Here is a 12,844-nt window from a genome sequence, read left to right as displayed (position 1 = left end):
AGGCAACGAGGGAAAGCGTAACCCCCTTCCTTCTCTCAAGTTCAACGCATACACCAAGTGGCAATCTGTTGTGTAGATATACCCCCTTCCCCAATCACTGACTATAGCCTTGGGAGATTTCCAGCTTTACCAGCTGAAATTAGGTGGATAACCTCCCTACCTTTAGTTCTATTTCATTTCATCTCTCTTTATACCGCGTTTCCCAGCTAGGTCTGATGACCGAACATGGTAGGTCATAAAATCCTACCTCGCACCGTGTACATTTTTTTTTTTCTTTTTGAACAGTTTGGATAACGTTAGCTGGGTCACCCAACAGATAATGGGAGTTTCAAAGACGAGTCTTGCCATAAAAAATAAAAGCCAAGGCGCAAACGCATGCTCGAGGTATCAAAGCCATTTCATATACTCGAACAAAGCAAAGGTAATTATGCCTCCTCAGAGCAAGATTTAATACCTTTTCTATTTGTTCTCCGCAATTTAGACCGCAAATGGTGTTCTCTCATCGCCGCCATCACATCCGCGCGTGCGCTTGAAACTGTTCCCATCTCTTTTTTTGAGCGTCATCGTTGCACGCAAATGCATATTTCTTTTTTCTATATTTCACACAATGATCTCGTATTGCTCACCCCCCCCCTATTTAATGCTCTCTAGGGCCTTTAGAGTACCTAAATAACTAAACAAAGTCTCTCAGCCACTCCTAACGCACATACCGTACCCGCACCGTTCGCACTCGCAGAGCCCAGCGCACCACCTATGAACGTCCAGTGCGAGGCCCTCGACACCCGGAACATCAAGGTGTCCTGGGAGGTGAGTGGCTTCTGACATTCCTATCAAGTCGCGTAACGAGGCTCTTCTAAGCCCATTTTGTGGTACCACCGGAAACACGGTAGAAAGCTGGGATAGTTGGAATGGACGCATGACTTGAAATCATGCACGGAACGCAACGGCAACATGAAAAGAAGGACGCAGGATGAACGCTGATCTTGTACCCTGTTGCCGTGACTGTTTTTCCACGCTGATTTCAAGTATGCTGTACCGAAAGCACAGAGTTGCAGAGCAAAGGAACTACAATGATACTTAAGGCCACTGACGAAACACCTTAAAGGTCTTCACAAGACTTTGACATGCAGCAATTTCAGAACACAACAAAACTTGATTAATTTTGGGGCTTATAACGTTCCAACGCTGCGCTGCGTAGTCGGCTATGAGGCAAGCGGATGTGTAAGGGTCTGGATTGATTTCTACCACCAGGGGTGGTCTAACGTACATCTAAGTGTTAATTTGCATACCGCCCCTCACCGAAATGCAACCACCGCGGCCGGGAATCACATCCACGACATTGTGGTCGGCAGCAGAACACCACAGCCATAGCGCAGACACAGCAGGTGAAAACAATTTCCAGTACACAACCAATTCGATGTACCCCTGCCTGCCAGACGACGTACAGTCCCGAAACATTTTGGCGACGCAGGTCCTCACTACTGTTTTGTACGCTTCGAGCAATCCATGGCTATAAGCAATACGTGCGGCGATGCTTACGAAATGCCTCAGACACTTTCAACGTGCTCCAGCGGTTGATAAGTTCAAAGCATTACACTTGCCGTTTTCAATAAAAGTTGTTCCTCTCTCTCTCTCTCGCACATGCGTCTAGCTCTCCGGTTCGTGCACTTCTTACACGAGACAGCCAATTCAATTCAAAGCCACGGCCTCGCATGATTATAGGGTTTCTCGGCCATCCATCTTGGCATATTCAAGTCACAATTGTTCACTGTGCCTGTTATACACACGCCTGCTGCACAGCCCCCGCCGGCGGACCAGCTGAACGGCGAGCTGAAGGGCTACTACATCGGCCACAAGATGGACGGCACCCCGTTCGTGCACGACACGGTGAACAGGGACACCGAGCAACGCACTTTCCGGGGCCTGCAGGCTGCCTCCACGTACCGCTTCATGCTCAAGGCCTTCAACGAGGTGGGCTCGGGACCGGCCTCCGAGGAGGTCGCCTGCATCACGCTCAACGGAGGTACTTATACTATATAGTACGCACATATGACACAGTGGTGCCTAGCTGACCGAATCTAATTCTTTACGTGGGTGGGTTTGTTGTTTGAGAAGTTCATTTAGCGGGACGCGCTGTACCATTGTTTCCTATGGTTTGTCATAGGAAACAATGGTAAAGCATGCGAAAGGGAAAAAAAGAAAGGGGAAAAAAGTATTACACGACACGATATAGACCAAAAAATGTCAGTGTATTTACCAAGAACGGGCGATAGATGTTCAAGATCTAGAGAGGGGGTGGAGGATGGAGGAAAGGAGACTATTTGCACTAGTATTTACACCTATCTATGCATTTCGAAACACTTCACTGTTCAGTCTAGAAAATGGTTCGGGCTCCCGTTAAATACATGTAGCCAGCTTTAAACCAGCCTGTCACTTCTCATGCGACGCAACTGTGGCGTGGTGTGAAAGCCGACACCGCTGCCGTACGAAAGTCGGCGAGTCAGTATACAGAAGCGTAAAACAATTCAGCTGTTCCACGAGTTCCTTAAGTTCAGCGGATTTCCGCTGAACTATTACGTCATCCACGAGTTCCTGCACTGACCACGGTGGGCGTCAATCTACCAACAGATGCCCTACGCTTAAAACGAATTCCGTTTAGTACGAATATAGAGTGCCACTTTGAAGAGACACTAAAAAGAAAAATAATTTTAGTTGTATTAGTAAATCACGTCCTATTATACAATACAGACAAAGCCACTCTTACCGTGAAAAGATGCTTCGTAAACCAGAAAAGACACAAGAACGAAAGACTAGCGGCGGCGCCGCGTTGGATTTCCTGCAGCAGCTTGCCATGACGTCCCAAACTCTGATGGCGTCTGCTATGATCTACTTAACTGTATCTTCACAATAGCTGACTACACTGTATTCTGAAGGCGCCAAGAAGACTGAACTTTTAGCAAGTTTCGAGAACTTTTAGTGCACCTCAAACGGCCCAAACGCGAAATATTTTGAAATCTGTGACGTCACAACTTTGAGCTCCCGTTTTCTGTTTCGCTAATGAACGCGAAAACAGCGAAAACGGTGTATTGAAACAATACTTTATCAGTTTAAACTGACCTAGTGCATGTCTTTAGGTTTCCTTTAACGTCAAGGTGTTAAGGTTGGAATGAGTGAACAGTGATGCATAGATAATTACGACATGGCTGATCGAGTTGTAGCAGTTGACGGGTGTTCCTTTCGATTTTATCCATCCCATAGCATGAAAGTCGGAGTTTCGCCAGCACGGCGAAGTATCGATGGCTATATGAAATTATTAGACAGGTATACGAAGTAAAGATAGTAGTTTCATTGTTCATAGTAGTTTTCTTTTAAACATTCACTTACTAACTAAATTAACAAGCTTGGTGTCGCGCACACAGGCAAACATGAACGCATCTCACTCGATGACCGCGGACACTCGCTGTCAAAACGCTGGTGTGACGAAGAGCGGCAGCAGGAGCGAGCGACTTGACCTTCATGCTCCCTCTCACTTCAACGCGAACTAAGCGGCGAGAACACAGTGCACACGAAACCATCAGCCCTCAGCGCACCTAGACTCTGTACCGACCGCAAATCGCTTTCAAGATAGTGCCTGCGCTCAGCTGCACCATACGCAGCCACCACCGGAGTAGAACGGCCCCCGCTGCATTGCACACTATGAAAGACGGCACGCCTCCTCCCCGCCTTCCTCCCTTGCGTGCGCGAGTTCGAGCCACCATCCTCAGCTCACCTTCGCACACTGTAACGCGCACCCACCTCATGCGGAGCGCGGCTACGATGTTATCGCACTTGGACTTTATACGGGACATCACGGTGACGGCGATAGTGGAACTGTGCCTGGAGGTGTCCATATAATTGCTATCGCAATAAAGAAGCTCGCTAACTCTCTGTCTGGGACAGCAAACTTACATTGTGATGACTGTCATGTCTCGACAAGTGCACGCGCGTGCTTCACGGGCGACCTTGCACACTTTCATTTATCGAAGTGACGTTTCTATACATTGTATCTCTGACGAACTTGCGATTTCATGCTCACTGACGCGATCGCATACGCTCTGAAAACGCCTCGAGTGTTCAGTTAGACAGCTCCAAAGCGGATGAAGTCAGCCCATAAGGCCATAAAGAAATGAGTGATCGATGGTGTGATCGAACGTCTGTCTTCCAGCGCAGCAGCCGAATGCTCGAACATTTATGCCGCGATCGCACGTGATTCTCTACTGTCAAAACCGATCTTTACCACGTTCTGCGCTTGCGTCATGTGCCAGTTTCTCGCATTCCTCAGTCGTGGCAGCTGGCACTTTGAGACGCTGTGTTAGGCTGCACTGCCTTCAGGATAGAAATGTACATAGCATGGCCAACACAAAAGCGGTCGGTGATGAACAAGGTTGCGAAGCGATATGCTTCCAATAGTTTTCTACCGAGACGCCTTGTCTCGTGAAAAGGCGACGTGCCGCAGGTGGAAACCTCTCCCCATCACCCTCTCCGCATGTACAGTAGTAAACTGGACAAAGTCTAGTTAACTTGCCTGCCATTTCTCTATCCTCTCTGCGCGTTCGATGCTTTATTATATCCTCAATTAGCCTTAACAGGAATAAATGCGAAAATTAAGTAATCTGAATCAGTCCGCTCACCGTGAGTAGTCGTTGCTTGAATTGTTGCTCTTGAGTTCACATCTGTTTCCGCGTTTCGCGTCTAGTCACGGCTCTTGTCCTGATTTTCTTGCAGACCCGCCATCGGTGCCGAACCTGCGAGTGACAGGCATCACGTCCAACTCCGTCAGCTTGCACTGGAACAGTCCTACCTCTGCCGCGTCGCCAGTCATACGTAAGTTCATGCTGCTTTCCACAACTGTGGCCTCCGAGATTGCGTGGTGCTGCGCAGGCTCCGCCGCGCCGCCGGATCTCGAAGGCCATACCGTAACAAAGAAGCAGAGCCGGCACAGACATTCCATTCACACTGCGTTTGAAAGGAGGCCCTTTGCCTCTTTGTTCAGGGTGTCCAACTGGCAGAGATACCTCAACGCACACGCCAACCACCAGCCATCTCAGCTCGCCCTCAAACAAACATCACTCTTTATGGAATAACTCGCATATACCAAGTAGAACTCGTGGGAGTATGGTTACATCGAATCGTATATTTGTACACCTTTATGCTTCCAGTATGTAACATACTATTTATGCTTCCAGTATGTAACATACTATATTTTGGTCATGAGCGCAAGCGGCACATTCTGTCCGCTGGTCGCAGAAATGGGTCACACCGCTCGTTCATCAGTGAACCAGTTTAGATGGAATGATTACGTGATATTTACGACTTATGGTATGAGACTTAATGTTACATAGAATTAGATGACATACACCTACGTATTTCATTTAATGTGATGCAGTATTTTTCAGCGCGAGCAATTGCAGAAGTCTAACTTTTGAAGTGTTCGTTGCCTACTATACAGAGAACGGAGCATACTGTACATGCACACTCTCTCATATTGAGGAAGTAGCGACTGAAATGGTTCTGTTGCTTTCACGATGACAGTTTTAGAAATTTGGAAACATGTCTGATGATCAGACCAAGAAACTCCTGATCGCAGGTGTACCAAAATCACAGAAGTTGTGACATGCCACAGGCCCAGTGTTTTGGAACCCGGACACGTCAGTTGGCAAAGTGCGGAAGTCTGCTGGCAGTTACATAGGGATGCCATTCTAGCCACACTAGTCACGTGGCATGTGAACAATAAGTAAATTATTAAATATGAATAAAATAATAAGGAATAAACCAATATAACATATACATAAATAAATCGCATAAACAAATCCTGATACAGACAGCACTAAGCAAAACAAAGTAAACAATCATCCGATCAGCACTTTCTTTTCTTGCATCTGTCATTTCAACCACGCTAATCTTTAGCACGTAGAATATGCTATAACGCACCAAAGCAAAGTTTTGTCTTCTCGTCCAATGGTGATAATTCAGCCTACGAACTCCTACAGATGGACATTCAGGCATATGTTTAGACTTTGAAGTGCATTGACTGGAATTTAAGATTTAAACATTTAAGAAAATAAAGCCCCTGTAACTGGCAGCACAAGTGATTAAAATATATTGCTTTTATCTCGCACATACTGCACTTGCCCATAATTGGCTACGTTGCTAAGTGTGTTGGGTGTCACTGTCAAGAGAGCTTATACAGACTATGCTGCTCATGCTATGTGGCTAACACGTACACTTGTGTAACCTACGGAAACACGTAAGCACTAGACCTTTCCCTGCGACTGTATGCAGCATGCTAAAACATAGAAGATCACTTTATTGTACTCATCTCAGTCGTGGTAGGCTAAAAAGCATACCACAATGACAAAGGAAGGTAAAAAATTCAGCACAATGTATGGTGGCAGCATGCGGCACTAACATGCTACTCGTCTTCTAAAAAATTAAGTACAGCGTACTAGATGTCGTCTAGTCTCTTCAGACCCTGCTTCAGGCACCCAAAATGGATATAAATACGCAGATCTCGCAGAAAAAAAGCTTTGGAAACTATACAATGTTGCAACTACAGTGACACAGACAACGTTGCAGCTCCATTGAAGCAGAGAACACTGCAAGGTGCTCTCACCACATTACCTCCGTGGTATAATTCTGTCATATGAAATGTGTCCACATTAAAGCAGGCACATTTAATGGCCTCCAGCAAAGACAAGACGGCTGCAGTGCTTTTGAACTCGCCATCGCATGCGAATGACAACCGCAAGCACGCTGTGGCCTGTTGCCGCCCGTACCGTTCCCGTAGTAGTTCTCAGGCAGCGCTCGCACTACCATCATCATTACAACAACAAAAATGGCGGCCACCTTCAGGTGCTGGAAATTCTGGCCTACAGCGACATGTGTGCCCACATTTCTCTGTTTCACTGCTTCTTTTTGGCTGCGCTCGTATCAAATTGTCACATGCAATATACAGTGGAGCCAAATTCCTCCGCTTTGTACAGTGCTGCTGTAGCCACAGTGAGTACAGCGAGATGTGCTGCGATCATTGCGCAGTGCTTCCACCACTTTTAATCATCATCATCAGCCTATATTCATGTCCATTGCAGGACGAAGCCCTCTCCCTGTAATCTCCAATTACCAGTCTTGGGCTAGCTCATTCCAACATGCGCCTTCTAATTTCCTAACTTCATCACCCCACCTAGTTTTCTGCCGTCCTCGACTGCGCTTCCCTTCTCTTGGTAACCATTCTGTAACTCTAATAGTCCACCGGTCATCCATCCTATGCATTACATGGCCTGCCCAGCTCCATTTTTTCCACCTAACATGACAATGACGATGTCAACTAGAATATCAGCTTTCCCCGTTTGTTCTCTGATCCACACCGCTCTCTTCCTGTCGCTTAACATTAGGCCTAACATTTTAATATCTAACTTTTAATTAGGTGATAGATTTATACGATGATGCAGCTGAAAAATTTTACAGAACTTCTCGACAATGATTCTCAATGTAAGCAAATAGCTGAATGCATCTAGAAAGCTATTCGCTTCATTAAAGAAGTGAAGTGCTTGAGGGTGTACTTTTGTTGCAGTGAGGATACTCAAATAGCATTTGTTGTTTCATTGCGTAGTTCCGCAGAGAACAGAACCGTTAACCAGAACATTTGTAGCGGTAGTATGGGTGGCTATACACATAAGCCAATTTGTCATATGTGTGTCGTCTCCAGCAGCACTGGCACCGCCAATAAAGTCAACTGCCATCCTCCTCTCCCGTAGCCACCACAGTGGGAAAGGGCGGTAGGAGAAGAGGAGGGTTATCCTTCCTGAGTGCACCTCCACACCATCTAAAGCTTCAGATGCCCCAAAGCTCTCGCACAACAGCAGGTACCTTTCAGAGAGGTCAAGGCGATTTGGCCCTTTGCATGGGCGCCACAGTTGGCGGTGAAAGTTCGACCACTGCCGACCACCATGAAAATTGGCGAAACAGTCTAAGAAAGCTATTTGCTTTAAAAAAAGTAAGTGCAGAGAGCCGATTTTGGTCACACCAGCAGCTTGCGTTTGAGTACGCGGCGCACTCAACCGGAAGGTGGCCCTATTTTCTTTGCAGTGTTTGCACGAACTGAGGACGTAACATAATTAGAGAACTGTTCAAGATCGGGGAGTTTTGCAAGCTAAGGGTCTGAAGCCTCTCCGTGAGAATTTACAAGGTGGTACCCAAATAAATTTGTGTGAAGAGCTGCACCGAGCTAGAGTGCTGCAAACAGGCTAAGATGTAGCACCGAAGTGCAAGATCGTTTTATCGAGACGAAGGCAGCTCATGGCCATACTATGCAGGACCACTTTTTCTATTAAGTAATCTGATTCCCTCATCGTAATGAGTAGTTAAAGAATATGTGATGGAATTTTAACAAATTATTTTATTCGCATACAACTTTCGTAAAATCCCAGCCTCAAATGACACTGCCACTGCCAACATTCCATATGAAGGAACTCGTCAATGTCTTAATTAGGGATACAGGTTACTAGGACAATCGAACAAGATGGTGTCCTGGCACCATGTGATTTTGCCAACTAAATATGACGAAGTAACCAAAGAAAGAACATAGAATGTTCTTTATGCGGATGCCGTCTTGTATATATGGATCTCGAATGCCAGTCCTGGCACTAACATTGCCGTTCACATAATTAAGGCAAACAAGCTATGGCTGAGTGATGCACCCTGGACAGAAAGACACCCAGTGGCCCTTTTTCTAAATGCTCGCCGCTCTCCCTATGCAGAGTACGAGATCCAGTATGGCACTGACGACGGTGACAAGCGGCAGTTGCACATCCCAGCCACCAAGGACACGGTGACGCTGACCGAGCTGCGCAGCGGCACCCGTTACAACTTCCGCATGGCTGCCTTCAACCTGTACGGCCGTGGGGACTTCTCGCACGAACTGCCTGCCGTCACACACCTCTCGGGTGAGAGCCGTCATCATGTCAACTGTGGTCATGCTAACATAGTCACGCTTATGGTCACGTCTATGGTAATAGCTAGTCACGCTGACGTCACCCAGCACCAGGGCGGTGCTGTTGTGGAGCCGTTGTATCCTATTCATTATATTCCATCTATCTAGCTATCATTCCATCATCTATGTATTATATATTCCATCCATCGCCGCATTGGTTGCCAGGGGTAGAAAAAGTGTGGCATCATGGCATCCAATTACGAAGCACAAAAAGAATAGAAAATGGAAAGAATCATCTCAAAGTATGGCTCCTGCACTGCAGTACAAAGGCCTCTCCCAGTGATCTCCAATTACCCCTGTCCTGTGACAGCTGACACCATCTTATGACTGCTAGTTTTCTCATTTCATCACACTGTCCAATTCTTTGTCATCCGCCTTACTATGCTTTCTTTCTCTTGGCACAGAATAAGTAATTAATAGGCCATTGGTTAGCTTTCCTATGCATTACCTGTCCTGCCCAACTCCATTTTGTCCTCTTAATGTGAACTAGAGTATCAGCTACCCCCATTTGCTCTCTAATCCATACCGCTGTCTTCCTGTCTCTTAATGTTACGCCTATCATCTTTCTTTAAACCACTCGTAGTGCACTCCTCGACTTCTGAAGCATAACCTTCAAGTTTCTGCCCCATATGCTAATAACAGTAAAATGGAACAACTGTACACTTCCCTTTTTAAGGAAAGCGCTAAGCTGCCGGTCGACTTGGTAATGCCTATTGTATGCGGTCCAACCACTTTTATTCCTCCTTATATTTCCTTCTCATGATCAGGATCTCCTGTGACTAAGTGGCCCCAATTCTTGCACAGATTCTAAGAGCCCACTCCAAATCCCCAATTCTCATTTTTTTTTTGCCAAGCTCTTGAACATTACCTTCATCTTCTGCATATGAATCTGCAGACCTATTCTTACACTTTGTTGTTTCAGGTCCTCTATCATTTGTTGCAAGCCACCTCTATCATTTAACGGGACTATGCAGGTTGCTGAAATGCCTGCCCATTGATACTCACACTCCTAGTCCTTCCTCATCTAACAATGTGTGCCAAAAAAGGTGACAAATAGCAAATACAAATTCTGAAGAATTGTGTACCGCAAGGTTGTGGGACAGGCAGCAAATAGACAAGAGAAGTGTTGAGTCTAGCTAAGCAAAATTATTAACGTGACATAAGGACTTTGTGACTACACAAGTTTCAGATTTCAACCCACTTTCCCTCTGGCCAGGCTTTCCTCAGATGAAAGAAAGTCCTCTGCTGGCTAGGATGCATGCCTTCCAGAATACAAGTAGAAATAGCAACATCAGGAAGACTTGAAGGCAATGAAGGCCTGCTCAGAGTTATTGATACTTCGCTGAGCTTGCAGGCAGAAATTTCAGGTGATGTGCTGTTATGCAAGCAGGTGCCCTTAAAAGGAGTATTGACTTTTTTGTGTTCCAGTTTGTTTGCTTTTTTGAGTAGCTGTCGACTCCGTAATTATGGCACGACACCTCAATTCCTCCAGAGCACCACAAATGATTAATTACAGCACCTTTTGTATGACCTGTTCACACTACTTTGGATGTGGAAAAGGAGACTCCCCGACGTCATCGAAAGCGGAGGTGCGGGATTATAAGGACCTTGTAGCCGAAAGTTGCCACTGTTCACTTCTCTTGGAAACATAGGGGGACACACTCCTCACTCTTATCCCGTCGAGTGCTGAATGTACTCAGCTTTTCACAGCACGGTCTTAGCGTGTCTGTGTGTGTCGGCGATATCTGGTAGGACAAGATTGTGACAATGGGCTTGCCGGAATAGCGAGATCGAAATGCGCATGCACAGAACACTAAACGACCCACGCCATTTAGCGTGTGCACATTATTTCTCAGATTCGATGTTACCGTCTTCGCGTGGTTTACGTAAACATGGCGGCGGTCCCGGCTGCCCGCTTTGAACTGAATTTGCCATTAGTTTAGTAGAATTCACTTCATTTGTAGTGAATGATTGCGTAAACGGCTTTTGCTTAGTCTTCGGCCGCTTCGACGACAGAGTATGGAAAGTTTTCAAGATCGCTTCTCGTTTCGAACCCGCTTAAGCCTAACGAGAGAAGCCTCCGAGGTGCCAGCGCCACCTATCAGTGAAGTCGGGAGATAGGAACGACGATGGCACATGGCCTCTGAGATGGAAAGATTTCGGAGGCTATGGTGGACAGCTTCTACTGCTTGTCTGTTTCGCTGGACATCGGCAGACATGGGAAGTACACTTACAATGCGCTCGTGGCTTCCATTACGCTGTCTCGCACTTTCGGGACGCACACACAGGTAGAATTACTTAGGTGCCCTATGTATGTGAAATTCAAAGTGTAATGGAATAGCATCCCGCACGTAAACTATGCTTATCATGCTATATACTAAAACTCTCTTTCTGCAAAGTTCATTTGTGGAACGGTAACGCTATTTCCCTTATAAGACCCAGCTATTACGCTAACGTTAAACTAAAGCTGTCTATTACGGGTCGCCTTTTTCATGTCCAAAGCCAGACTGCTCTTGGGGCGCATTTTGAACTTGTCGCATGAAAACGTATTGTAATTAATTATTTGTTGCACTCTCCCGGAATTCGTGCTTTATAGCATGATTATAGCCAGAAGATCACTTATTCTTATGCATGCTCAGGGGCACCCACCATAGGGGGCTAGGGTGTCCATCTGGCCATGTTGTTGTACCACTAATCCGTAACGTGCGACATAATCTGCACCATAGGAGGAAGGGTTGCAGGCTAACCTTCTGGCAATTTTTCAGGCCTTACATGTGCGCATGGAAGGTGTCACAGGAAGATGCACATTTTCAAATCGTGTTTTATACGTATATTACACTGGGGTATTACACCAAGCCATGAGCGGCCACATAGTCTTTAGTTTCTGTGTTTTATACACTAACATATTCCAATCACACTTTCGACATTGCAGCATAGATGCGCAGGGTACAGGAATACTCATGAGTGGGTTTTGTTGATTACCTAACATGTTCTTCGTTAGTCCAATTATATGTGTATTTATCGGCGCTGTATTATTTATTTTCAATTGTACGTGATACTGTGGCACTATAATATTTACTGGACCAATTGTGTAACAGAATGCGACCTTTTGCACATTGTTGCCAACATCGTGTTTTTGGGGCATTATAGGTCTTTGAAGTCATGTTTTTGCTTTACTTCTTTTATTCTCTTTCTTCCCCCTGATGATTTCAATTTTTATGGAAAGCATCAACAAAAGAAGGAAAGGTGCCAGGAGCACAGACAAAAGCCACGAAAGGAGTTTGCATGCTGCTTGGCTTCAGCATTGCAAGCAACTAAATCATGCCAACAACTTCAGTTTAAATATTTCCTATCTCAAAGCCCACAATCCTGAAGCATCGAACAGGACATGTGTCTGATTGTCGATAACTGTATGCTGCTTTGCTGGCCCTAGGTCTGTAGGGCATAGGCAAATGTGATTCACGCTGTTCGTCCAACACTATCCAACCTGCACAGGCAGTTTTCCGTGACTTATCAATTGATGGCAAGCTCTGTTCTGCCTCTAAAAAATGATAGCCCTCAAACTTGCTCATAGGAAGCAACTTTTGCTCTGGCCAATAGAGTGGCTTCCGAATTTACAAGCTTCATGATCACTGATTGGATGGTGGGATCCTAAAGCAACACATTAGCCATCACATGCCACAGTGAAAGGCTGTGGATTAATTTCTACCACCTGATGTTAACAAACACTCGACCCATGGTACCAGAGAATTTCTGCATTTTGCCCCCAGTGTAGAACAGCTGGGAATCGAACCTGCATCCTCGTGTTCAGCCCCA

At 45.9% G+C, this 12,844-nt stretch overlaps 1 protein-coding gene and 1 long non-coding RNA gene across 5 annotated transcripts in view; one reads left to right on the top strand and one right to left on the bottom strand.

Moving 5' to 3' along the window:
• Positions 1-12,844, bottom strand: part of LOC125940630 (uncharacterized) — a 48,620-nt gene that overhangs the window by 22,757 nt on the left and 13,019 nt on the right. The window contains exon 2 of the long non-coding RNA XR_007463828.1: positions 4,671-4,784. This is a non-coding gene — a long non-coding RNA (uncharacterized LOC125940630). The remainder of the gene's footprint in view (positions 1-4,670; positions 4,785-12,844) is intronic.
• The window catches only part of LOC119431091 (Down syndrome cell adhesion molecule), a 69,670-nt gene that overhangs the window by 48,043 nt on the left and 8,783 nt on the right, over positions 1-12,844 (top strand). For all 4 annotated transcript variants that reach the window (XM_049657031.1, XM_049657030.1, XM_037698566.2 and 1 more), the window contains 4 exons: positions 737-807; positions 1,801-2,023; positions 4,765-4,863; positions 8,796-8,981. In XM_049657031.1, coding sequence (XP_049512988.1) covers positions 737-807; positions 1,801-2,023; positions 4,765-4,863; positions 8,796-8,981 — 579 coding nt within the window. The remainder of the gene's footprint in view (positions 1-736; positions 808-1,800; positions 2,024-4,764; positions 4,864-8,795; positions 8,982-12,844) is intronic.

This window comes from Dermacentor silvarum, chromosome 10, assembly GCF_013339745.2.
Source record: "Dermacentor silvarum isolate Dsil-2018 chromosome 10, BIME_Dsil_1.4, whole genome shotgun sequence".
NCBI lineage: Eukaryota > Metazoa > Arthropoda > Arachnida > Ixodida > Ixodidae > Dermacentor > Dermacentor silvarum.
The sequence above is the reverse complement of the archived record's forward strand: the minus strand, read 5'-3'. Positions and strand labels throughout refer to the sequence as shown.